This window comes from Lipomyces oligophaga (genome assembly GCF_038497815.1).
Source record: "Lipomyces oligophaga strain CBS 7107 unplaced genomic scaffold V1516scaffold_4, whole genome shotgun sequence".
NCBI lineage: Eukaryota > Fungi > Ascomycota > Lipomycetes > Lipomycetales > Lipomycetaceae > Lipomyces > [Lipomyces] oligophaga.
Window position 1 is genome coordinate 1,470,274 of NW_027117788.1, and position 26,158 is coordinate 1,496,431.

The 26,158-nt window shown below is 44.0% G+C and overlaps 10 protein-coding genes across 10 annotated transcripts; 4 read left to right on the plus strand and 6 right to left on the minus strand.

Moving 5' to 3' along the window:
- The first annotated feature begins 112 nt into the window (after positions 1–112).
- V1516DRAFT_676073 (GHMP kinase) lies at positions 113–1,578 on the plus strand. The gene is made up of 2 exons (XM_066922353.1): positions 113–281; positions 340–1,578. The coding sequence occupies exons 1-2, from the start codon at positions 234–236 to the stop codon at positions 1,453–1,455; spliced, it is 1,164 nt and encodes a 387-aa protein (XP_066777712.1). The 5' UTR covers positions 113–233; the 3' UTR covers positions 1,456–1,578.
- V1516DRAFT_676077 (galactose mutarotase-like domain-containing protein) lies at positions 1,525–2,889 on the minus strand. Its single transcript, XM_066922354.1, has 6 exons — positions 2,816–2,889; positions 2,593–2,758; positions 2,474–2,531; positions 2,352–2,420; positions 1,864–2,293; positions 1,525–1,807 (listed from the first exon to the last, which is right to left on the minus strand). Exons 1-6 carry the CDS (start codon positions 2,874–2,876, stop codon positions 1,644–1,646), a joined length of 948 nt encoding a protein of 315 aa, XP_066777713.1. The 5' UTR covers positions 2,877–2,889; the 3' UTR covers positions 1,525–1,643.
- A 299-nt stretch (positions 2,890–3,188) lies between these two features.
- V1516DRAFT_651868 (Spc7 kinetochore protein-domain-containing protein) lies at positions 3,189–7,103 on the minus strand. The gene is made up of 4 exons (XM_066920269.1): positions 6,479–7,103; positions 4,604–6,425; positions 3,932–4,553; positions 3,189–3,884 (listed from the first exon to the last, which is right to left on the minus strand). Exons 1-4 carry the CDS (start codon positions 6,892–6,894, stop codon positions 3,274–3,276), a joined length of 3,471 nt encoding a protein of 1,156 aa, XP_066777714.1. The 5' UTR covers positions 6,895–7,103; the 3' UTR covers positions 3,189–3,273.
- Positions 7,104–7,200: 97 nt separating this feature from the next.
- V1516DRAFT_676086 (40S ribosomal protein uS17) lies at positions 7,201–8,226 on the plus strand. The gene is made up of 4 exons (XM_066922355.1): positions 7,201–7,364; positions 7,504–7,621; positions 7,692–7,927; positions 7,986–8,226. The coding sequence occupies exons 1-4, from the start codon at positions 7,320–7,322 to the stop codon at positions 8,052–8,054; spliced, it is 468 nt and encodes a 155-aa protein (XP_066777715.1). The 5' UTR covers positions 7,201–7,319; the 3' UTR covers positions 8,055–8,226.
- On the minus strand, positions 8,117–11,058 carry V1516DRAFT_676090 (uncharacterized protein). The gene is made up of 11 exons (XM_066922356.1): positions 10,732–11,058; positions 10,526–10,669; positions 10,227–10,473; positions 9,893–10,166; positions 9,804–9,842; positions 9,521–9,755; positions 9,326–9,472; positions 8,641–9,272; positions 8,547–8,596; positions 8,323–8,491; positions 8,117–8,262 (listed from the first exon to the last, which is right to left on the minus strand). The coding sequence occupies exons 1-11, from the start codon at positions 10,831–10,833 to the stop codon at positions 8,190–8,192; spliced, it is 2,112 nt and encodes a 703-aa protein (XP_066777716.1). The 5' UTR covers positions 10,834–11,058; the 3' UTR covers positions 8,117–8,189.
- A 271-nt stretch (positions 11,059–11,329) lies between these two features.
- V1516DRAFT_676097 (uncharacterized protein) lies at positions 11,330–11,784 on the minus strand. Its single transcript, XM_066922357.1, has one exon. It carries the CDS (start codon positions 11,732–11,734, stop codon positions 11,354–11,356), a length of 381 nt encoding a protein of 126 aa, XP_066777717.1. The 5' UTR covers positions 11,735–11,784; the 3' UTR covers positions 11,330–11,353.
- Positions 11,785–15,159: 3,375 nt separating this feature from the next.
- On the plus strand, positions 15,160–16,875 carry V1516DRAFT_624548 (uncharacterized protein; the record flags this gene model as incomplete). The annotated part of the gene is made up of 2 exons (XM_066919669.1): positions 15,160–15,705; positions 16,105–16,875. The coding sequence occupies 2 exons, from the start codon at positions 15,160–15,162 to the stop codon at positions 16,873–16,875; spliced, it is 1,317 nt and encodes a 438-aa protein (XP_066777718.1).
- Positions 16,876–17,383: 508 nt separating this feature from the next.
- V1516DRAFT_676104 (P-loop containing nucleoside triphosphate hydrolase protein) lies at positions 17,384–21,235 on the plus strand. Its single transcript, XM_066922358.1, has 2 exons — positions 17,384–18,464; positions 18,516–21,235. Exons 1-2 carry the CDS (start codon positions 17,559–17,561, stop codon positions 21,027–21,029), a joined length of 3,420 nt encoding a protein of 1,139 aa, XP_066777719.1. The 5' UTR covers positions 17,384–17,558; the 3' UTR covers positions 21,030–21,235.
- V1516DRAFT_376255 (Alpha/Beta hydrolase protein) lies at positions 21,084–23,405 on the minus strand. Its single transcript, XM_066918970.1, has one exon. It carries the CDS (start codon positions 23,187–23,189, stop codon positions 21,138–21,140), a length of 2,052 nt encoding a protein of 683 aa, XP_066777720.1. The 5' UTR covers positions 23,190–23,405; the 3' UTR covers positions 21,084–21,137.
- A 50-nt stretch (positions 23,406–23,455) lies between these two features.
- On the minus strand, positions 23,456–26,137 carry V1516DRAFT_676107 (Carboxylesterase family-domain-containing protein). Its single transcript, XM_066922359.1, has one exon. It carries the CDS (start codon positions 25,686–25,688, stop codon positions 23,622–23,624), a length of 2,067 nt encoding a protein of 688 aa, XP_066777721.1. The 5' UTR covers positions 25,689–26,137; the 3' UTR covers positions 23,456–23,621.
- Positions 26,138–26,158: the final 21 nt, after the last annotated feature.

A 26,158-nucleotide genomic window follows, 5' to 3' on the forward strand; every position in this document is an offset into this window, starting at 1 on the left:
TATTTTGGCCTGGTTAAAGCTCAACTTCTAGCTCCCATATCAAATATTCGAACACGTGCACTCCGCGCAGACGCGAAGTAGGAGATAATAAACTTAGAATCTGCCGTAAAATGGTAGCCCCAACTCTTAGAACCTCACGCTGATTACACCAGATAGGAGAAATCTTCCTAATCTCGCAATAGACACGGGTGGACTGGATAATTGATTGTCAAATTCAGATATTGAAATTAAACATGGCCCAAATATATTCTGCCTCGACCACCGCGCCGGTGAACATCGCAGTGAGTGCCTCTATTTTTTCGTACTTGGATGACCTTACAATTCTAAACACATGTGCAGACACTAAAATACTGGGGAAAACGTGACGTTAAACTGAATTTGCCGACAAACTCGTCGATTTCAGTGACTCTTGCACAATCAGATCTACGAACGCACACAACTGCTAGCTGCAGCTCCGCTTTTGAGGAAGACGCTCTCTGGTTAAACGGACATCCTGAATCCGTCACCGGAGCGAGGACAAAAGCATGTTTTTCGGAATTAAGGGCATTGCGTGAAAGACTCGAGTCCACGGATCCATCTTTGCCAAAATTGAGTCAATATAAATTGCACATCGTCTCTGAGAATAATTTCCCTACTGCTGCAGGTCTGGCAAGTTCTGCGGCAGGTTTTGCGGCACTCGTGAGAGCAATTGCAGATCTGTATGAACTGCCTAGCTCTGCAGAAGAGTTATCACGGATCGCGCGTCAAGGATCTGGCTCTGCCTGTCGTTCGTTATTTGGTGGCTATGTGGCCTGGGTGATGGGAACCGAGCCCGATGGATCAGATTCCCGGGCTGTCCAGATTGCCAGTGAGCAAGATTGGCCAGAAATGCGCGCAGCAATTTTGGTTGTCTCTGCAAAAAAGAAAGAAACAAGTTCGACGACGGGAATGCAAACAACCGCAAATACGTCTGAGCTGTTCAAGTATCGGATTGACACTGTTGTTCCCAAACGATTTGAGGTCATGAGCGAGGCGATCAGAAACAAAGACTTTGACACTTTTGGCTTGTTGACTATGATGGACTCAAACCAATTCCATGCCGTCTGTTTGGATTCTTCGCCACCAGTGTTTTATATGAACGATACTTCTCGCGCTGTCATCGGATTGGTAGAAGAGATGAATGCCCTTGCAGGCCGCGTCGTTGCTGCCTATACATTTGATGCAGGTCCAAATGCAGTGCTTTACTACCTCGAAAAGGACGAAAATGTCGTCCTAGGTCTTATAAAGGCAGCGCTGCCAGGACTTGAGGGATGGGATAAAAAGCCCACCATTGCAGCGGCGGTGCCAGAGGGTATTCCACCGTCCTTCTACGACTCTCTGTCTGACGGCGTTAGTAGAATCATTTTAACAAGTGTTGGGCCGGGTCCTATTAAATCTGATGATAGTCTCATTAATTCTGTCGGTCTTCCGAAATAATTGGACGTACTTATTGAGTTGTATATTTTAGTACTTTGCTTTGTAAAATAGCTGTTACTTTTGCTGGTCTTTGCTAAAAAAAAAATCACCTTAATTAATAGATCTCAATTTTTTTACTCAAAATATTTAAAATAACAAATCCATGAAACTAGATCTTATCTACGAACGTAGACGTAGATTTACTTCATTCACAATAAAGCTTTTAATGTCTCTTTAACAGTAGTAGACTCACCAGGCTGGACCGTTGTCCACTTTGAAACGCTTCCAGCTTCGACACAGATCATGGATTTATAGGCATCGACTGGCTTAAAATCTGCCATTTTCGTACACGCAGTCCAGGGGTTCCAGACAACTGTTGTTTGCTTTTGTTAATTAAGAAGTTTTCCTATGTCCCAAGGAGCTACATACCAACATCATCAAGTCCATAACGTTCGATTTCAAAGATCTTCGTACCGGAAGAAACAATATCGACTGGCTTCGATACATTTTCATAGACTCGATCAACTTCGCAAGCAATAGTCACATCGGCCTCTTTGGCGGAATATTCGCTTTTAGCCGCCTTATCCTTTACCGTAACACCGCCCAAACCCGTTACGGAAACCACATCGACGTTGGGAATCTTGAAATAAGTGTGAAAGAGTGTCTGGAAATCCCATGCAACTGGTCCGGGATTTGTGATTGTTAATGCGGAAGTCAAACTTGTCTTGTCAAGAGTCACTGTGTAGATAAGTGTGAAATCAAAGGACCAAATGTCAGTGAACTCATCAGGCACATTTTCAGGGCCAAGGCCAAATTGAACTGTTAATGGAGACGCAGTGGTCTGACCGAGAAATTCCCACTGAAACCCAAGTCAGATGTTATTATATCAATCGAGAGCACCTGCTGGATAAACTTACATCAGAAAGACGAGCAAATCCATGCTGAGGAAGTGCAGCGCAAACTCCAGTAGTAGCTTTTCCAAACACCTATCTCCGGTTAGGCTCAGCCCACTTTCAGATAATCAGGAAGAACATCTTACAGGAAATACAAGAGGAACACCTCCACGAACAGATTTAGATCCGTCCAAAATCGCACCACTGGCAAAACAAACGGTCAACGGAATTGCTAAATCTTTCCTAGTGCGCGTATAAAACTCACTCTGACAGCCACAGCTGGTCTTTACCATCAATGGTCCACGTCAGAATATTCGCACCATGAAGAAGAATTTTGGTCGTCGCTCCTTCATAGGTTAACGTGACGTCTTTATCAGTGAGATCGACTGGCATGATTGATTTAAATCGACGTTGAGATGACTTTAGTGCGCCTTCAGCAATTAGTCTCGAACTGCAGAACTTCAACTTCGAGCAACAGATACAATTACCTAAAGCAAATATTATTCTTCTGGTTGGAAAGAATCTTTGAGTGGAGAAACCAAAGATCATTCAACAAATAATATCCAGACAAATCAAGACGAATGGATGAGATCCGACCGAGGCCGCCTGTCGACTCTGCGGCTTTAGCTTCCCTGCTTGCTGGCGTGAATAATAGCTCGTTCCTACTTGTATCCTCTATACGGCGAAATCGATCAGTCATGAAAAGAATGTAGTCGATTGGACTAAATTTTAGTTGCATGCCATTTATTTTAATTTTAATTTTAATTTTACGACTTTTTTTGACTTATTTCAGTATAATCTGCCAATTCGTTGAAATTAAGGTAGTCGAGTCGATTTCATTTCTGGAGATTGCTCCCAAACATAGCTTGATCCAAACAGGGGTAGACTTGTTAAGCATTACGGTGCTACCTACTCAGCAAAATTCGTGATCATATTGAAACACTAACTATTTAGAACTAAACTCAAACTTCAAACCCGTAAAGACACCTAACGGAATATTTTGGTTTTCAGTTCTGTCACCAACTATACAATCTTCGCAATCGTGAACTCGCTTCCATAAATAACCTGGTATCTTGACATCTTTCCCATAAATAGATTTCACTTCCACAAAGCAAGTAAACGTGGGCCTATGAACATTTTGAGATTTGCGTTCGCGATTAACTGATAGGCAATACTTGATCTGCACTTTTGACCGTGCTGGCCGAATGAATACTTCCGTTGAAATGATTATTGACCCATCAGCGTCTGAGGTGACTGAAGTGATAAACCGGCCTTGAAGCCAATTGATCTCCTCCATCACCTTTTCAGACAAATATGCTATATTTGCTGCCGTATTAAGATATTCGTAGACTGAATCCGTGCTCAGCGCTTGAATCCGTGACACGAAGAAACTTCTTACGACATCAGAATCTGTGTCTGCGCATTCCACTTTTGATATCCGATTTTCCTCTTGAACAAGGTCGATCGAAACAAGCTGATCTAGTTCCAAACTCAAAACACCGTCTATGTATCTCTTTGGCTTCCATCCAAATAGTTGCGTTATGAACTCCAAATTCACTACTATATTAGTTGCCACACCACCAAACAGTAGCGCAGAAACTTACATTTCAAATCATCGACCTTCGCCATGTCCACCGATTTATTGGACTCAATCACTTCCTCAGCAGTCAATATTTCATTGTTTAATCGCTCGACATCCGCTTGCTTCTCCGTTATTTCATCTTGTAGTCTACTCTCTTCAGCCTTCAGCGAGCGGTTAGTTTCGTCCAGTTTCTCAATCTCAATCTTCATTTGTTGAACCCGAGTCCGAACACGCGTCACTTCTTGCTTATCGCAATCTTGCATTTCTATTTTTCGCTGCTGCAGCTGCTCTAGCTTGGCTTTTAACTTGTCATGTCTCTCCTTGATCTCAGAGAACGACGGCTTAATCTTTGCAGTCTCTTCTGTTAGTTTCGCGGAATCTTGTACTATTAAGGACAAATTGCGATTCAAACTAGGCATAACTCCATCCAATAGCTTAGTGCGCCATTCATACCAAACTCTCTTAGCCTGTAGTCGTGCATATGTCTTTATGACTTTGAACTGTGCAGCCATTGCAACTTGATCACGACTCGACGCTCCGACATAAGCTCGAAATATTTTAGGATTGTTTTCGGACAAATCATCTTCCAGCTGATCAAAATTCTCGTTCCCATCCTCAATGTTCTTCCGAAGTTCTCGACAGCTCTAACATGACATTAGAAACTTGCTGTTCTATTCTCAACGATCAAACTTACAAATTCGAACAATTCAAGTAAAGGACAATGAAGCAGTTTCGATAATACCATCGATTCCAATGTTAGTTGCACATCCGTGGCAGGAGGTTGTATGACAGTTGTCGTCCGTCTTGTCGTATTTAATCCTTCTAAAAACTGGATGGAGATCAATTTTAAAAAGTCATTTAGACTTATCGGGCTGTAGGGCATTGCTTTAGACAAGTTCACTGCAATCGGTTTTTCGTCGGGTAATAAGTTCACGTCCGAAGTAAATGTAGACAACCTATTTGTTGTTCGAGCCGGAGTTTCAGCTAAACTGAACTTTAGATCCGGCGACGGAATACTGCTCAATCGTTTGGAAAGCTTTTTTGTTGGAGACCCAGTCAAGGCGGCTTGAGATTTGAGTGGAGAATATATTTTTTGCAATAGTTGCTGTTCCTCTTCTCGCATACCCTTCAATACATCTTTCCGACCAGACCTTACCTGCTCATTAGGGATTCGTAAAACTTTCTTCGGAGTAAGGCTCTGAATTTTCTTCTGAAGACTGCTTGTGTTGACTTTAAATAGCACATCATTAATTTCTTCCTTGAGTTTTTTTCCATCTGGAGTGCCAAGAGATATATTAGTTCCATCGAATCTATTCTCAGACTGTTCTTGATCTAATAGACTCTTTCGTCTTCGAAGAATAATGCTTGGAGACCCTATTGGAGGAGACTTGATTTTGATATAGGAATCCATTATTGGTTTGCTAGCAGACAAACGAGTTGGTGTATTAGACGCTAGAATACAACCGGATCGTTGCAGTGATCTGGCTGAGCGTGGAGCACTACTAGGAGTAGCACTCTTTGTCGGAGTCATGACCAAGTTTGGCCGATTCTGCGCTAGGGGCGTCGAGGACTTGCTTGAAGAAATCTGTTTGGCTGACAACGGTGTCGAAATATATGCTGAGGGAACGGCACGAGTGAGATCCATGGAGATTTCTTCCTGGCTCTGATCCTCAACTCCAACAAATCTTTGGTCAACAAATCCAACAGCTTTGGTCAGATCCATCGCTACTGTTTGATCTTCCTCCTCATTCTCAATCGAGCCAATTGCACGAGTAATATCCATGGTCATATTTGTGCTTTCACCTTCAAGTTCGTTTGCAGTTGTCTGCAGTGGCCTTATGGATCCAACAGCTTGTGTAACTTGCATTGACATATCCTCATCATCAGACGCATCTTGTATGACACCAACGGCACAGGTAATGTCCATGGTCATATTTGAGTCATCTATTTCATTGGGACTCGTCACTCGAGCAGACTGAATGGTTCCAAAAGCGCGGGTGACATCCATCGTAGTATCAACATCTACTTCAACATCAATACCAGACCTAGTCTGGGCAATTGAACCAACAGCTCGGGTAACATCCATTGTCTCATCAGCATTTTCATTTTCGTCGTCATTTTGATTATTCTGGACAATGTTTCCTACGGCTGTGGTAACTTCCATAGCTTCAGTTTCTTCTGGCAGATTTGATGGAGAGAATAGACCAGATTGACTCATCCCTCGTGCACAAGATCTTGTTGGACTTTCAATGACGCCAGCAGAATAATCCAAAACATGCTCAAACACGTCAGTGGCATCTTCCATATCTACTTCGCTGTCATCTTCCACTCCCATGATAACATCTTCATCTCCATCTCCATCTTCGTCGTCTCCGATCTCTTCGCTATCACTTTCGGTCTCGTCCTGGTCTTCACTACTTGGTGAATAAAAAACCACGGTTGGAGCTGGACGCTGTGGCGAACTCAAGTTTTGTCTTGAGGCTAAACGCTCGTCAAGAACATCAATATCGAATGTACTATCGCTATTTAAGTAAATTATCACAAGCTAGTCAGCTAACAACAAACATACTGCAGTGTCGCCTCCGGTGCAAAACTAACACGGCGGCTCAATTCTCGTAATTTAGGCTTCGAGTTTGACGATTCCTCTTTTTTTAGCGCAACCTGCATTACACCTATGACAGTATGATTGTCATCATTAGCAGCGAACGGCTTCAAGATACCCCGCGGTGCCTTCACTTGGTTACTACTGTTATAACTTTCCCAACGATTAAAATGAAATCTTACACTAGAAAAGGTAGGAACTGTCGACAAAGTCCTCTTCTTAGCTGCAAGCAGCAAGGTTAGATCCTGCGATCCATCTAAACTCTTTGCGCGCTTTCGTTTGGCCTGAACTGTTACTTCGTCAACTGCAGGACGATTCTCTTGTTCTGAGAAGAATCCGAGCGATTGCCGCTTTCGATGCGGTGAGTTACTGGACGAAGACATCTATTTCATGAAATTTAACAATCAGCAGGATCAATCGCATGTAAAACGCCCGGAATTGTATACAACACGCAAGGCTATTCCAATACGCGATCTATTTCACGCTCTCAGCTTAGAGCGCGTTAACCTCCCAAGTCGAATGTAAACAAACAACCGAACTCAAATCGCAACTGCGCCGCAGCAGAAGCTCTCAGCCCTATCTTAGGGTTGGAACTCAGCCGCGTATAGCAGTCACCATTTTCATTCCCAGAATGAGTTCAGCCAGGACAATTGAAGGCGCGCGGATTCGATGCGTGACTGAAGCTGCGGCGGAGTGAGTATCTGCCTAGTGAGAATAGAAGACTTAGACATTCTCAAATTTCTACTTAGTCCTGCGCTTTGTTTTGAATTTCAACTTTACGATCTGAACAACAAGAGAGATATTCAATATGGCTACCGAGTTGACAGTTCAGTCGGAGCGTGCGTTCCAGAAGGTATGAATAGAGATATGGTGTGGTTGCTGTGGAGAGTTTAATCAATCCGAAAGAACGACGTTCTTGTGACTTGGATTGGACAGTGATAGGACGACTGTTTGATAATTGGAATATGAATATTGACAGTTTCTTTATCTAGCAACCCCATATCTTCCTCAACTCCAAGACCCGAGGAAAGAAGTCTACCAAGCGTTGGTATAAGGAGGTTGGTCTTGGTTTCAAGACACCTAAGGAGGCTATCCAAGGACACTACATCGGTACGTCTAAATTATAGCATTTAAATTAAAATCAAAAGGGCTTCTTTGGACTTGCTAACGTATAAAATAGACAAGAAGTGTCCCTTCGTCGGTCTTGTCTCAATCCGTGGCCGTATCCTCACAGGCACTGTCGTTTCCACCAAGATGCATCGTACAGTTATCATCCGACGTGACTATCTCCACTATATTCCCAAGTATAACAGATACGAGAAGCGTCACAAGAACGTCGCTGCTCATGTTTCTCCTGCTTTCCGTCTTTCTGAGGGTGATGTTGTCACTGTTGGCCAGTGCCGTCCTATTTCCAAGGTAAATTAACTTTCTTTTACTCGTTCGATAAAGTGAAATGCTAAATTTTTTATGCTAGACCGTTCGATTCAACGTTCTCCGCATCAACAGCACTGAGACTGGTAAGAAGCAGTTCACGAAGTTTTAGACGGGCTTTTTCAAAATCAAAAAGTTTTCTATGGGTTTTTGTGTTTCTATAGCAGCATGTGCCAAAATGTAATGTACAGTTATTATTAAGGATCATCTATTTATGATTTCTTGTAAGTTCCCGGTTGTTCGTAGATTAGTGATGCGAGTCTGCGCGTGATGTTTTTCCAAGTTCAAGTGGAACAAATTTCATTGTTTTGTTGTTATATCTTGATCTGTTAGCATTACCTAGAACCAGCCATTGGCTAAATACCAACATAGTCACTTGCCCGTAATCAATAAACAGCTCTTCGCCTTCTTTGATTCTTCTTCGGGAGAAAAAGGCAATCCGATGGACACCATTTACGAGAAGAATGCGTGCGTTGCAATTTGGATTTTGCCGTGAATGGTTGATGAATCGGAGCTTGTTTCCGGCTCGTGTAGCATCCACACACTTATCTGAAACACAGTTAGAGAAGATTTATGATATCAAGCTACTGAAGCAGGCAAATACCTTTGGTCGCTTCGAATAGAAATGATACGCCCCGTTTATCATAGATTTTTCTAAAAAGTTAGGCCTGACTTATGTTTTAACGCAGTTAACATACCCTCTGCGTTCAGCTTCATCCTGAGAAATCAATTCTCCTTTATACTCTCCTAAAAATTCATCCTGCTTCATATCTTCACCGAGGAATAGACCCCAGCCAGCTACAATACTGGGTCCGACAATAACTCGTTTGCCGAGCGCACGTTGTAAATTGACGTTCTTACAATATCGCTTGTTGTCGATGATATCTCTGTTTTTAGGATCCAGTACTTCATCGGCCCCACAGCCACGACATAGATCCGGATCGCACTCGCGATTCCATTTGAAACATTCGCAGGCAATCGTTCTGCATCTAGAAGCAGTACATCTGCATCCTCTATATCGTCTTGGACAAGAAGCCGAACAGCCGCAGGATTTCTCACAGAACACTTGCGAATCAACACATGGACATGACTCGTCGCATGGACCAGAGTGCATACATGGACTAACGCTCCCTCTCTTGAGATGATTGCCTGAAAGCGATACATTGTCTGGATACACCGACTGGGTTTTCCGCTTGCGCTTGTGGGTATTGATACTATAACTCGGCGAGAGCTGACTTGCATATACACTCATGTACGAATCGTGTTCTGGAAGTTGATTAGGCTTTAAAAACACAGAACTCAATTTCAAATCTGTAAGCTTTTGATAGATCTATGGAGCGGGTTAGAATTCTTGACTGGTAAATTCCGAAAATGAATTCATACTTCATAACAAGGGCGATCAAGCAGCGTCACCAGCAAACAGGAATAACGATCATTTCTCATCATCACTTTTGCCGTCATCTTGATCATCGAAATCTCTTCTTCAGACCAATCCACCGCTTTTGATCCTTGAGATCTGACTCCGCGTTCCTGTGGTTCTTAGGATCTTCACATCGTCAGCTGTAACAAAATACGTACATTAATGAAACATTCATTTGAACACGGTATATCATCAGGAAGTATAGATTTCCCGGAATATGACTTATTAACTCTGTTCTGCAGTGAGAGTGGAACAGATTTTACAGCTCCGTCAGCCCCTAAAGCAACATAGGTTGATTCATGCCAGGGACATTCATGCATATAACATAGCGTACATAGTAGTGATTGATAAGAGTCAAGATTATTGACAGAGGAAGTTTGAGAACTTCGAAGACTAGAAAGTCAATATGTAGCTCAGAGTAATGAAAGAGGGAAAACATACGAAGCGCGTTTGTCTTCGACAAAAAAAGTTGCAGGCAGCCTGTCAAGTCAGAATTATATAACCGCAATTAGTAATTGGAAGCGACATACAAATTCACAAATTCCATAAAACTAATTTTTGTGATTTCTTTGAATAGCTTTGCTACCATTTCAATTCTAGAAATTAATTTCGCGTCTAGCTTACGCAAATGTTCTTCAAACACTTTCCGCTTCTTGTCCTCAATTTCAAACCAATCCGGAAAGATTTCTCTGCGCAGAATTGGATTGGAGGGCACATGATACATAGCATACGAAGCCAGATGTGTTTTCTGAATCCCATATTTACCAATGAATCCAAAAAACTCTGTCGAAAAGAACTGGGCCTCTGTAAAACCAGTCAGTAAATTGATCATTCTGTCGCGTCAACAAGATTTTGTAATCTCACTTTCTTTCCGTAATTGCTCGGAATGTGACTCTGTGCGATCTTCAAAAATTTCTTCCAGATTTAAGCCATCTTCTTCGCCGTTTTCCCCAAAATATGGGAGATAGCGCAGATATTCATCATCCTCCACGTTGATACCTACCGACAACGGCGTATAATCCTTGTAGAGCGGCAGAGGAGCGACGTAATCCAAACTAATAGGAGTCTCGACCGCGGTTCGTTTATTGGACGCGGATGACTTTTGGAATATCTGCGATTCGATCAGCGTCAAATGTGGAGTCACACACAAAGCATAGAAGTACCTCAATAGAAAGCTTGAGAGTCCGCTTTGACTGCTGCTTCGGGGTCCGCTGAGGAACAAGAAGGTGGTCAGTTGGCGTGTCCAATAAATCCGAGGTCTCTCTTTCTCTAATTCGTGTAGCGAGTCGGGCTGATTTCAGAGTTTCCTGCTTCATGTCAATAACCGTGGTTGAGGCACGCCTGCACGCGCAAAGAGCGCAAGATGTACCGTCACCAGAACCTCGTGGGTCTGCATAATGCTGATTGTAAACAGCTTGACCTCGCGTCTGATCGCATCCTCATTGAAATCATAGCAATGTAATTCCGACATCGCTGTCAAGAATTATCATTCTTCAATAACTCTTAACCGTGGTAACCACGAATAACGAACGCGTTGTGTAGTTATTCTCCGTATGCGGAGATGTCCTGAAGAAAGGGTAATTAGACGCGACCCCTGAACTATATTAGATCCCGTAGTTCAGTACTTCAGCAAGCCCAACGAGTGACAATATTCAATTAACAATCTTTATTAATAAAAATAAAACGGTAATATTAATGTACAATGATATTCAACACTTTACTACAATTACAAAACAAATATGCGTGGCCTAGCAAAAAATCACAATTTCCCAATCAGACCAAAAAATATAACATGCAGGGAGACCGACAGATCAACTTTTATACAAACATGGCCAAAACTGCATTCAAACTCCAAAAAACTCCAATCATAAGTACGATGGTAAACAGACTCTAAAAATGGATGTCGATAAAGAATCATTCGCGTACAAGCAGGGCGAGGACAACAAGATCAAGAACAGCATTAAAATCCGATTTGCAGCAAATCTTCCTAACTACTTGGACGTGTCCATTTGCTCAGAATCGGACCGGTCCTCAGAACCCATTGAGTTTCGGTTCGATTCAGGGCGCTGGCAGACTTTGTCAATTGCTACCTGCAAAGGTGGAAACCTCTTTGGCGGGAGATTCAAACGAGCTCGATACTCGTTGATTTCACGATGCAATTCGCTAGCGTATTCGTTGACGTATCGAACAACATTGACCGTGCGAGTGAGAATGTCTTGTTTCGACGACTTGGTGCCTTTTTCGTCGGGAAAAATCTCTTTAAGATCATCGTACAGAGCAGACATATCACGGCGGCGACGACGTTCGGCAATCTTGTGTGTTTGGCGCATCTCCGGCGAGCGCTGGTAAGTGAAATGCGAAGACGACGACATGCGACGCTCAGAAGGAGCAACCGTTTGCGAAGCATGCGAGTCATCAAGCGTGAATGAGTTGAATGAATTACCGGAATTAACCGAAAGTCGGTCATAGGACTCGACGGAGGTACGAGTTGAGGGAGCCGTAACGTGAGAATAGCCAGTGGACAGGGGAGAGACAGAATAAGGCAAGCTCGAAGGAGCAGAGAGACGCAGCTGCTGGGGGTGTTGTGGGTGTTGAGAAGATTGATAAGCACCAGGGTCGGGGAAAGCATAAGGATGTCCAGGAGTTGGTGTCGGTGCGTTTGGATTGGCAACATAGTAGGGACTCACCACAGGCGGACCGGGGCGCGCATTGTACGCATATTCTGCCGAGGCGTTCGAGGCATGACGAGAGTGGCCAAGGTAGTCGAGAGGCGGCTGCTGTTGCTGCTGCTGAGGCTGTTGGTGGTCGGGATAGCGAGGGACATTCGTCCATGCAGGCGGAGGACCTGCGTGGGGATCGGTAGGAGGAGGGATTGGAACCGAAGGCGAAATCTCAGCAGGCTGAACGGGCGCGGGTGGGCCAGGAGGACCGGATACGGAGGGCTGTCGAGGAGCGCCGATGCTAGACGGCTGGTGCGGTGTTGAGGAGGGAGAGGGATAGTGATCGAAAGGACGAGGAGCAGAGACTGGGGCCGGCTCGTAATAAGGCTGATTTGGGGTGTTGACGGTGGCCATGCTGGGTGGACGCTGCTGCTGCTGAGGATCCTGATAACCTGTGAATCTGGGCTTGTCGCTCAGAGATGACGGCGGCGGCGGCGGAGGACGGATAGGAGGCAGAGGAGGCAAAGTGGTCGAGATGTTACTGGACGAGGAATGGGGCAGGACGGGAGGAGGGGGAGCGGGAGGGGGATGGGAAGGGAGATCAGGCATGGCAGCGAGTATTTATAACGTGGAGGAAGAGGACGGCCGGGAGTAGAGACGAGGCAGAAGACACAGCAGAAGTACAGAAAAAAAAAATGCGAAAGAGGGCCAGAAAGATGTTTACAGCGACGGAAAGGGATAGGAACGGCGATGAAGTGGGCGAGCACGAGGACGAGAGACAAAGAGACGAGAGCAGCGACGGGCCATGCGAAGCCTAAACCGGCAGACAGACAGACGATGTCGAAGAGCCAGACCAGTCTGCGTTCTGTGCAGAGAGAGAACGTGAGAGTAGAATGTGACGATCGGAAGATTTGGCTTGCCCGAGGCAGACCCTACTCGAAGCCTTTTTTGCGTTGAGATTTCGTCGCTATCGTCGCGTCGAGTGCTCAAGCCGATCATCGCAGCTCGGCCTTTCCATAGGCAAAAGAGTCGCTAAACTATGGGAAACTTTGTACGGAAGTCATCCACCGGTTGCATAAACCTATTGGGCCGTTCTGTGCTCAGCTCTGACCACTCCGGTTCCATAATTGGTTCCCAAAAGCGCCTGAAATATAGCTTTCCGTCAAACCAGCCGTTCTCACCCTGTCATGGTCTCTCCTGCCACGTGCTCCACGTGCACGCAAGCCATCACAGATTTTGTGGCCGGACCGCCGCTCTGAAGTTAATTACTGCCGCAATATGGGGCGCTTGTCTCGCGCGCACTAGGAGCAGCAGGCTGCGCCAGAACACTTCTTCGCGCTGGCTGGCATCCTATTTTCCAGACGACAGCTCGTGCTCTGTGTACGTTTCTACAAGCTGAAAATTCGGCATTGTACTTGAAGGTGCGAGATGTTGGGTATAAATCAGGGTGCATAGAGTCGGCTGCCGAGTCGATCTGGCTCAGTTTGATGTACATGAGAGTGAGTGGTACGATGCTCGGAGCAGTTGCCAAAGAAAACTTGTCACTTAACAGCCCTCTGGATACTACTCTATATCACACAGCAGCTCTGCTATTGCTTCCATTTGATTTGTTTGGCATACCTGCTTATTTCATCGTCTCTATTACACTGTTCGTACCGTTTTCATTTGAGATTGCAACGCAGATCCGGCGTACGGCCGCTTAGCCTGTCGTTTTTCTTCACGAGCCTTGCAAACCGTGCTCTCTGACATACCCGCGGCATCATTCGCCCATATGCACTCATGCGTGTTCAGAGATGCCACTGGATGATGAGCATGGCGCGTTTGCCTGAAACAATTCATTGCATGTTTCTGTTTGACCTAAGGTAATCTGATCTGCTCTCTACAGATATCCTTGTATCCTTGAATTTATATCCCTTCCCGCTCATTTCAGCTTGCTAATCGTCGTGTTGTTTATTTCTCACTTTTGCGAATCACCTTACATTTCTGCACACCCTACCCACTTTTGCTGTCTAATCACCTCTTTTATGCCTGATTACATACTCTGTGATCACCGAGCCCGATCTTCACCAGTTTCGGCGGATCGTCTGATCTCCACGTGCTGAAAGCCAATTTTTGCTCCCGCTCACAATAGAGAGCAAGCATGAGGGTCCAGCGTCATAAAGCCGTTATTTGTACAGTTTGGAGCTTCTCCGGTCTATCCATTTGCATAGGGATCAATCTCAAGTTCAATCACTCCCATAGTTGATCCAGCTGCTGGCTTTGCTCCGCCCTTGACTCCGCTTTTGTCTCCGTCTTGAGCTCCGCTTTTCACGACCTTTGCAGTCCGCTGATCTTCACGTCTTCTTGCAATTTCTGTGCATGTCAACATGGAGATCATTCTTGCTCAGTGAACCTTGCTCAACATACGGAGTCGCTCTGACCGTCACCATCTCTCTCAGGTAGAGTTTTTGCTTACCCATTCGCCGAGAAGTGAATGATCAGATTTTTTGTATCATTTAGCCTTCACTTCACACAAAATTATATGCCAGGTCCGGAATATCTTATTTTGCATATTTGATCCGAGTTTCAGATCTTACCAATTAGTATTGCAACAATGCTACTTGGAAATCCTTATTCATACATGACTCGCCAATGATAGAGCACGTAGCAGATTTTTGAGCACGTCTTATAGCATCCTTCGGCTCAGTTTTCTGCTCTCCTGAATCCGTGTGATATACGTGCTTCCGCTTAATTGCTCTCACTTGGTTGTTGTAATCCTGCTGATCTGGATCCCTCACGTGTGGGGTACCAACGCCCTTTATATGTCCATGTTTGGGAGTTATTGCCAGCCTTCGCCTGAAAGCACGGAAAATTTGCACAACTGGGGAGGGACCGTGCGGCGTACTGTAAAAAAATTGTTTGCTCCCAAATGTGTCCCAATTTTTCTTGCCCGCATGCTACGCACTCTCTCTTGCAACTAGATTTGCTGCTGTTAAATTATTTCAGAAGCGCTGGCAGAAGATTGCGCAAAGAATAAAATTTAATTTAAAAGGTGAATAAAGCATTTTGAATACAGTATTTGTGTCGTTGATGGCAGCGAACTAACGTTGAATATCTTCTGTCCAGATAATCTAGCTAATTTATATCGATAAGACAAAATGGGAAAATCGGCAAAGAAAGAAGACAAGAAGTCAAAGGCACTTGCTGCCAAACCTGGAGCTGGTATTGAGAAGACTACATCTAAGAAAGATGGAAAACTTCAGAAGGCTGCTACTGCAGCTGCAGCTGTTGCTGCTAAGCTTGCTGAGAAGGCAAAGGCCAAGGTAACTGAAGCAAAGAAGGCCAAGAAGGAGACAATTGCTGAGAAGAAGCAGACAAAATCCAAGAAGACTGCTAAGAAGGTTGAGAGCGAAAGCGAGAGTGACAGTGACAGTGACAGTGAAGAAGTTGAGAAGATGGATGTTGACTCGTCGGATTCCGAATCTGAATCTGACTCTGATTCCGAATCTGAATCTGACTCTGATTCCGAATCTGAATCTGACTCTGATTCCGATTCTGAATCAGAGAGCGAGAAAAAGAAGGTTCCTAGCAAGACTAATGGCGCTGCCACTAAGAAGCAGGAATCTGATTCGGATTCCAGTGATTCTGATTCTGACTCTGACTCTGAGGAGGAAGAGAAAGTTGCGCCCAAGGCTGCATCCAAAGTTGAGAAGAAGGAGGAATCCGATTCCGATTCCGATTCTGACAGTTCTGATTCTGAATCTGAGAGTGAAGTGAAGGCGCCTGCCAAGGCTGAAATCAAGGCTACTGAGGATAGTTCTGACTCTGAATCTGATTCTGACAGTGATGATTCTGAAGAGGAGAAGCCCAAGGCTGCGGTCGCCAAGACCGAAAGCGATGATGACAGTGACAGCGATAGTAGTGATGAGAGTGATTCTGAGGAAACAGAGGCTAAGGACAAGGCTAAAGCTGAGTCTGATTCCGATTCGGAATCTGGATCTGATTCTGATTCGGGCTCTGAGTCCGACTCTGAAAAGGAGGTCGAAGAAAAAGCTGCTCCTAAGCGTAAAGCAGAAGCTATTGAAGAACCTGCCTCCGAGAAGAAGTTGAAGACCGATGAGACTGATGGGGAGTCCAAGACTTTATTTGTGGGTCGCCTTTCTTGGAATGTTGATGATGAATGGCTCTACCGTGAATTTGAACCTATTGGAAAGGTTGTTTCTGCCCGTATTGTTACTGATAAGGCTTCCGGCCGATCGAAGGGATTTGGATATGTTGACTTCGAGGACTCTGAGTCAGCAAACAAGGCACTTGAGAAGTTTCAAGGCAAAGAAATTGATGGTCGCCCTGTCAACTTGGATCTCTCTACCCAACGTCCTGACAACAGTAATAACCGCTCCAATCGTGCTGAACAGTACGGTGACAAGGTATCAGAGCCTTCCGATACATTGTTTTTGGGTAACTTGTCGTTCAATGTTGAGCGAGACGAGCTGTTTGAGCTGTTTGGAGCTCATGGAAATGTTATTAACGTTCGTCTTCCAACTAACCCAGAAACTGAACAGCTTAAAGGCTTTGGCTACGTGCAATTTTCTTCTATTGATGAAGCAAAGTCTGCGCTGGATGCTTTGAACGGAGCCAGCATTGCTGGGCGTAGTGTCCGCCTTGACTTCTCTACTCCTCGCGATAACAACGCAAGTGGACGTGGTGGTCGTGGCGGAAGTCGTGGAGGACGTGGAGGTCGAGGAGGTAGTCGTGGAGGTCCAGGCGGTCGCGGCGGAAGAGGTGGCCGTGGAGGTTTTGCAAGCGGCAGTAATGCTGGTCCTAGGGGCCGAATGGGAGCAGCTCCGTTCCAGGGCAAGAAGACAACCTTTTAAGCGGCGCCTATTGGATGTCAAAGATTTGGTACGAACTAGTTGGATATTGGGATTTTCTAGCTTATATACTCGAGCTTATATAGTTCATGATTTGATGGGTTGACGCGAGCCAAGGACCGAGAACTGCGTATTTGATAGAGGATGCATCAAAAAGTTTGTTATGATTTTGTATAATTTTCTTGCGTTTTGCTTTTAGCACTGTTGCTTATCTTCTGTGTTTTGGACATCTCTTTTGTAATTTATTTTATTCAGAGTTTTAGAGAAATATACTGTATCTGTATAGACAGAAAGCCTTTTCGTGAGGAAGCAGCTTACGGTAGAGGTTATCCTTGTTTTTATTGGTAAACATTAATATAGTCCATGTAACGAAAATCCTATGAATAAATATTTATGAACATAGTCACTCTCTCATTAAGAGTTATTATTTGCGTAATAGCTACTTCCGTATCTAGGATATACTGGTTTCTCAAAAAGACATAATTTATAAGTAGATTTCACCCTCAAATTACAGAATCAAACTCTTCACGTGACTAAGCAATTAGCAGCGAACCCGCAGTAAGCAAGACCTCGGATCACATGCGACTTCGATCAGAGCAGGAGAAGCCGAGATTTCAGGAATTAGAACTGTTCAGCGGGCAAAAATACCAATTTAAATGCCTTTTATTATTTAAAATAGAAATCTAATGATGCCATCGGTATCTACGATTTCGCCAGCGTCTTCTTCGACCGCCATGTCCTCGATATCGTCGTCTTCGTCGCCGACCAGCCCTCGGTTATCAGCTGCAGAGCGATCAAGACGCAGGAAACTTCTCTTACAGAGCAAGCCGAGGACGGCTAATTTGATTATATTAGAGGACTGCGAAGATCGAACAAATCTGGCACTTAACTTAATTCGTCTTTCATCTGATCTTGCGCAAGATCTTTTTCAATCTCAGGAACTGGAACGGAAAGTTATCGCATTGTGTGCCATAGCAGATCTAGTCGTTTCCAAAGATCATTCTCGATGGAAACTGTTTTCGTGCGTTTTGGATCCTGATCTAAGTGCTGCGACCGTGGCCATATCTCGTGCAGCGGCTGGCGGGTTATTAGATCGTTCAACTGTCGTGCTGCGTTCGCTAGTCAAGGCACCAAAATTAACACAGGTCGTCATAGCGATCAATCCGGAGTTGCATAAACATATGTTGAAGTCGGCCGTCGAGTCAAATATTGGAAATTTAGGTGGTATGACCCGGGTCATTGGTCAAGGGGATATCATAGCTGGAGGAATCGTTCAAGCATGCGAGCCTTGCCGGCAGGGTCTTCTGGTCGAGGGCGTCACAAAGTTCACATTTGTTAAATACGCTGATTTATCTAAACATTATGATAACGACCAAGCTTCCGTTTTGGAGGACGACTTAGATAATGAGATTGCGAGGTTTCTAGATTTAACAACCTCTTCCTTGTCCATATCTGTAGAGACATCTCTCCTTGAAGCCAGACTACCGGACCAGTTGCTAGTTCCTCCTCCCAGTCGTCCTAATGATTCTGAGTCTTATGGATTTGTTGGTCTACACATTTTGGCTCAACTAGGCGTATTTTCTGGTGAATGGGTTTGTGTTCGTTTCCTATATTGAGAATTAAAACTGAGACGTTTTATTTAGGTTAATCTTGTTGCCGGTAATATCAAGCGCCCGATCAAAATTTATGCTTATCCACTCACGTCTAGCTTCGATGCTCAAAAATTGTCTCTTAGCCCAATTTTATTCTATAATCTTGAGCAACCTTGCACTGTACAACTTTGCCGGCGCCAGACAAAAGAGATTCATTGTGCGAAAGAAATTACGATCAACCGGATAAACAGTGCGCAATCTACTGAGAGATCACTTCAGACTGCTTATATGCAAGGCCTTCGCTCATATTTTGAAGGTCATAGACGTGTAGTCGCACAAGATGATATAATTGCAATTCCTATCGACGAGACCTTAGCTCGTCTAATGTATTCGCCTGATGGATCATCAAATAAAGATATTAGTGGGTATGACAGTATTATCTCTTCTGTTTCTCCATCTTCCATTGTTTGGTTTCGTGTTGCAGAGATAATTCCCCCTGATAACTGGCAACCAACCTTAGATGAGGAAAGTTCACGATGTGCGTTCATCATCGATAGCACTCAGACCCGAGTGATTCAAAACGGGTCTTTGGCATTGCCGCCACCTTCAAATACTATTCCATGGGCCAAATATTATTCTCTTCCATTAATGCCTCAATTCTCCAGTCCCTCTGCTTTGCGACTGAGCCAGTTATTAAGAGTTTGTGTTTCACCTGCCGGTTTATCTCTGAAAACAGCAATTTTGGTATATTCAAGTAAGCGAGGAGTGGGAAAGGCTGCATTGATCAGAAGCGTGGCTACCGAGATCGGGTTACATGTGTTTGAAATTGACGCCTATGAAATAATATCCGAATCCGATGTTAAAACGCTTGGTTTCTTGAAAGCTCGTCTCGAGCGAGCTGCCACTTGCTCTCCCTACTGCTTGGTCGTTGTTCGGCATATAGACGCGATAGCTAAGAAATCAGATAGATCTGGCTCGTCTGATGGGATGGCAGACTCTCGAATGGGAGATAAATTTGCAACAATGGTCCATCAACTTATGAATTTAAATCCAGGAATGGTATTTCTTGCTACTACCTACGATGCTGGTGCGGTATCCGATAGAGTGCGGGGATTATTCAAATTTGAAATCGAAGTCGGCACCCCATCTGAGGCCGAAAGGAAGCAGATTTTTGAATTTGTAATTGCCAGTAGCGGTACTCCAGCTTTTGTCACTGCCATGTCAGGAGTATCTCCCATTTCCAAAAATCCGAGTGAAATAGTTGACTTCCGCATTCCACGAGCATTTAATCTGAGTGCAGATGTCAAAGTTGGGGATTTAGCATTGCAATCCGCAGGATTAGTGCCTGCGGACTTAATTTCCATTTGCAAATCTGCGTGTTCACTCGCTCTAGATCGACTAAAATTGAAATCCCAGGAGTTATCTTGTTCTCTGTATGATGTGATCCTTGCAGATGGTTATGGCTATTTGACGGTTACTTCCGATGATTTCAAAGACGCTATTAGTTCTGCGAGAATCATGTACAGTGATTCTATTGGGGCGCCTCGTATTCCCTCTGTCCAATGGGAAGACGTCGGCGGTTTGTCTGAAGTCAAGTCGGAGATTTTAGATACAATCGAGATGCCGTTGAAGTATCCGTCGCTATTTTCTGGCGGGGTCAAAAAGCGGTCTGGTATTCTTTTTTATGGGCCACCAGGAACAGGAAAGACGCTACTCGCGAAAGCGATTGCGACTTCCTTTTCTTTGAACTTTTTTTCAATCAAGGGTCCCGAACTACTAAACATGTATATCGGCGAGTCAGAAGCGAATGTTCGGAAAGTGTTTCAACGCGCGAGAGATGCACGACCCTGTGTCGTTTTTTTCGACGAGTTAGACTCAGTTGCACCCAAACGAGGAAACCAAGGAGATTCTGGTGGTGTGATGGATCGTATTGTTTCACAGTTGCTCGCAGAGCTTGATGGAATGAGTAACGGTGGGTCTAATGCAGACGGAGTTTTTGTTGTCGGGGCGACCAATCGGCCAGATTTGCTCGACGAAGCTTTGTTACGTCCGGGCCGGTTCGACAAAATGTTATATCTCGGAGTCTCCGACACTCATGAAAAGCAGCTTAATATATTGAAGGCACTGACTCGGAAATTCACTTTATCTCCCGATTTGGACTTGCGCCTTGTCGCCAGATCTTGCCCGTTCGTTTATACCGGCGCCGACTTCTATGCATTGTGCTCTGACGCAATGCTAAATGCCATGACTAGGCTGGCAAAGACGATCGATGAGAAAGTCGACTCATACAATCAAGCTCACAGCAATGGAGGTGATGGGTCTGATGATTGGCATCCGCGTAGTCTTAGATGGTGGTTTGAGACTCAGGCTACTCCTGATGATGTGAAAGTGATTGTTGCGTTAGAAGACTTTGTCAAAGCACAAAATGAGCTGGTAGCTAGCGTTAGTGAAGATGAACTCCGGCACTACTTGAAAGTTCGTGAGAATTTTGAGGGTGGAAGAAAGACAGAGCATTCGGATCAGCAATTTTCGGGTAAAGGAAAAGGAAAGGCGCGAGCTCAATAGATCATGTATTTTCCTAATGTACAATGTATTAACCATATTACAATCTTAGTAATAATCCAACAAATTCCAAGATAGCAGATAACAGTGCTCATGGAATGATAGAATATGCTAAGTAGGCAAAGCATCTCCCGCAAAATCGCCTTCTTGCCAGAACTTGCACAAATGCTTGTTTGGGCCAAATCCAGCCATACTACCGACGACAGGCCCATTCTGAGTATACATCATTATACTCCTTGTCCAGTGTTTGCAAGTAGGATAAAAAGGCGTCATACAAGTGCTGTAAGCACTGGGCCATCCCCACACAGTAAACGAAACAATATATTGTTGATGATATCTGGACATAATATCCATAAACTCCTTTGAGTATGAATTGTCTCCAAGATGTAAGAACGGATATGTTGGGCGCCAAAAAAGTCCCCAAAACGTAAACAGTAGATCTATTCCATGCGTTCCCGGGTTAAGCAAATACTCAATTACATGGACTTTGTTTGAAAACGCCTCTTCCATCATTCGAACGTTGCATTTGACCATGAAATCGCCCATTAAATTGCTCAGTCGTAGAGGTTCGTCAATCCGATTCGGATAATAGGTTACCATATCTTGTATTGTTTCCTCAGATGCATTAGGAAAGTAGTTTCTCAGAATAGGTTTTGTCTGAAATTCAAGTATCGCAGCCGGATCCGCAAATGCATCGCCTTCTCGCTGGCTAAAACTCAACATTACTTTGACATCACTATGGAATCTTCCTTGGGAAAATCTTGTCGACGGTAATGCAGGAACATATTTACCATCGACAAAAGGACCGAATGCATTGGTACCCCATTTTGCTCGAAGGGCATAGGCGCGATTTGCAGTGGAAAGCGCTTTCCCACCCAATTGCTTTAGACAGTCAAACTGCTTTCCATTGACATTACATCCAGCCAAATTTGAAAAGTCTTGGAATTGCTTGTCCATGGTATCCTGATCGTAAATAGGATAATAACTAGGAGACATAATGATTGCTTTATTAAAGGCAGGTTTCTCGGTTGCTGTCAAATGATGCATGATTGACGCTGCTCCTGAACCTTGGCCCATCACGGTGATTCGATCAGGATCGCCGCCAAACTTGGGAAGATATTGTTTAAGCCAATCTAAAGCTTGTCGCTGGTCTAGAAGTCCGAGATTAGTTCCATCATGTTCGTTCATCTCAGAGCCAGCCAAAAATCCGTAAGCACCAAGTCGATAATTGAATGAGACAAATATCATCCGACCTCGGGCTACAGTCATAATACCATGGGGATTATATATCCCATCTTTTGAGCCATGTACAAATCCACCACCATGTATCCAAACCAATGATGCAACAGGTCCTTCAACATCCCGTCCCCATCGACGACGGCTCCATTTAGGACTTATACCAAAGTTTTCTCCCGGAATTTTCAGGTCCATGAACAGGCAGTCTTCGCTTTCGACACGGTCAGCGTTAAACAAATCAGTCCACTTATAAAGCAAATTTTGAGCCTGATGGCACTGGAATCCAGCTCCGCCGTTTTGAATCTGTCCATTTGGAAAAGGCGGCTGCGGTCGTTGGAACCTTCGTGTTCCCGTCGGCGGAGCGGCATATCGAACGTCTTTGAATGTGAAGTAGTGTCCATGACGGCGATAACTCGTCGCACGATATTTAATGTAGCCAAAATCGATGATAGGAAACTCGATTTGACGGTTTGGTTCGATCTCAATCATCATGTTCGGCGCCTTCGGGTCATAAAAAATCTCTTCATCTTCCTCTTCTTCCCGTCGGAACTCCTCGTATTCCTCGATCGTGAAAGTAGTTATATTCCTGAGAAAACTCGAAGACACATTTCCAAAGGTCCGTGAGAAGTCAACAATTGTTTTATTGATCGAGTCTTCGATCACCGAGTAAATCTCAGGAGTCTGGTACGAATCCTTGCCCTTAAGCCATGATCCCTCTGCCTTGCTTATTTCAAAATTGCCATTGTCAGATTCGATTACCTTCTGACGTACAGTTCCATTCGTAAAAATAGAATAGCTATCGTTCGCGGGTGTTGAGCCTCTTATGGATGAATTATCGCTGCCCTCCAATTGAGTCCCCGATGCAGCCGAGACACATAACAAAACTGCTGCTACTGCAGTGATTTCGAAAAAAGCACAGAAGACCATTCAAATGACTCATATATTTGCTCTATCAATTAATTGAATTATTATTGCAAAATAATTCATGCTGATAATTCAGATAACCGGCCTCTGTTCTTTATAATTCTGTTCTCTATATCTTCCCTGTGGATTCAAGCGGTCGGAACCCTAACTGAGAAATTCTTCCCTATGGGCGACTCGAAAACAAGACATTCTGTTGATTAAACTAAACTAAAGGAGGGGGGGCCAAAATTTTATTGTTACATATGAAAGACACAGAATGCAAGTCATTTACCCAAATGAAAATGAAATATAAAGAGGACCGAATCAAAGTAGCTCAACAAGGCGGTAAGGAGCCGCAGATATTCATCCCAATTAGGAAACTGTAGTCGATTTTTGATAGAATATGTCCACTCGCTGAATCCAACATAACTCTCAAGACGAGATTTTTCAATAGAATTAATAAATAGTATTAAAAATTTTAAACTGGGGACAAGAAGTTGCATTACTTGGTTTTGTCCAAATGTCTGATTTCCAAAATCGACATTTGATTCTCGACGGAGATTCGGCCGCCATAGAGCTTTTGGTAATTCCTTTACGTGAGTATGTCAAGACAGGTTTTAATGCTCCTGAATCAGTAGAAGAAAATTTGACACCCGAAGTACTGAGGCTATTTGGAGAACCATAAACAGCGAACGAAACAAGATATTGCTGATGAAATCTGGACATCGTGTCCAGCCATAGTAGATTATACTCATTAGCCGTCAGATGGTAGAAGAACGACGGCAGACGAGGGAACGCGCCCCAAAATGTTAAGACCTTGTCAACAGAATTGTATCCCATCAGTTGCTTGTTTTCGTAGACATATGTCTGCGGAAATGCTTTCTGAAGGAAACGGTGATGACAACCCATAAGCCAGTCACCTAGAATTCCTTTGAGCCGTGTGGGAACCATACCAATCGGATCATTGTAGTTGAGAGGATACAGTGATTCAATATCCCCTTTGATATCTCGCGAAATGTTCGGGAACATGCGGTTGATACTGTGGTCGAAGTTCCAAGGGAAAACCTTGTGGTCATTCACAATACTAGCGCCAGCATTTGAAGAGAAGCTGACCATCAACTCGACACCCCGATGATATTCACCGTTAGCAATTCGAAACTGTGGTAAATCGGGAACATAATTTCCATCGACATATGGACCAAACTGAGCATGTTCAAGTCCACTGGTGTATACGTAGTCACGGTTGGCCTTAGCCAGATCCTCAGCGCTGATATACTGAAGACAACGCATTGGAACCAGAGAACTGGAACATCCAGAATAAGAAAGATAATCATTAAAACGGGATTCCATGAGATTAGAATCATACTGAGGAAAGAACATCGCAGACTGAAGAATAGCCCGAGAAAACTGAATTGGCTCTGGAGCAGTCAAATGATGGTAAATAGACGCAGCGCCCGCACCTTCACCCATGATGGTAACATTATTACGGTTGCCTCCAAACAGATGAATGTACTTTTGGATCCAATCCAAGGCCTTGCGCTGGTCTTTAAGTCCCAGATTGGTAGTGCCTCTCTGCTTCATAATTGAACCAGGAAGAAAGCCAAAGGCTCCGAGACGATAGTTGAACGACACATAAATCATTCTTCCGTCGGCAACCTTCATCATTCCATGAGGAGAATACATTCCGTTTTTAGATCCGGCGACGAATGCACCGCCATGGAGAAAGGTCATGATAGGTAAATCCTGGACACGGATCTTGTGGACAGATTTTGATTCCTTGGGACCGCGAGGACCGAATTGAACATCACCTTGATCAAACACTTCTGCAGGCACGTAAAGATCCAGAAACAAGCAATCTTCGCTTTGAGGAGCTTTCGATCCAATGAGGGGCATCAAATAATAATTCCAAGTCTTTGCTTGGAAGCACTGGTACCCTCTCGAGCCATCTTGAATACCAGATTCAGACAAAGGATCTTCGGGGTTTTTGAATCGCAGCGCATCAACAGGAGGAGCAGCATAGCGAATATTCTTGAAAATGAAGTAGTGGCCATGCTTGACATACTTGCTTGCGCGATACCTTGCGTAACCAAGGTTGATAACCGGAAGATTGATACCTTTTGTGCGATTGAGAAGTCCTTCCATTGAATATTCGTCTTCCTCATATGCAACATCTTTATTACTGGATTCCGAGTCCTTTTGAGGAATGACCCAAGGCATATCTTCAAAGGAAAAATTCTCCATCTTACTGAATATATGTTTCTCTAAATGTTCAAAATTATCAAGTAGAAATCTATAGGGATCATCATCATCGTAGAATTCTGCAGCATAATTTTCTGCTCCAATCGAAAAATTTTTGTTTTGAACTTGAGATATCTGATTGAAGTTATAAAAAATAGGGACTGATGAATTGGAGTTCAAAATAGGAACTGATTGTCTAGCACGCAATGGAGAGGCATTTGCAACAGATGCAATGAGTCCAGCCGGAAGCGCCAAGAGCGCGATATAGACTTTGAGAAGATCCATGGACAGTGATGGACCAAGGGATAAAACATAGCACTCATTTATAAAATAAATGAATAAATGAATAAACGTAGAGTAATGACGGTGCTAGATGACGAGTTTCACAGGGCAGATATTGAACCTCATAGGGCAGATATTGAGGACAGCATTGCAGCGAAGAAATTTGTAGGAACCAATGCTATCTAGTATGAAACAATTTTAAAGAAGAAGAAGTATCAGTAGAAGAGTACATAGCAGATTAACAAAATCTTGTAGATTTCTATATAGATGCCGAGACCGTAGTTTAATATGAAATCCTGCTTTGACCGCAGGTGTTTTCGATAATATATCTTGATATTACATCTTGATATATGATGGATACAGTATGACCTCAAATAATAATGGAGATTGTATATTGTATATTATCATTATTTAAGTTGAATCAGTAGTGGCAGTAGGTAGAATACTCTGACTAGGTATGATTTGTAAATAAA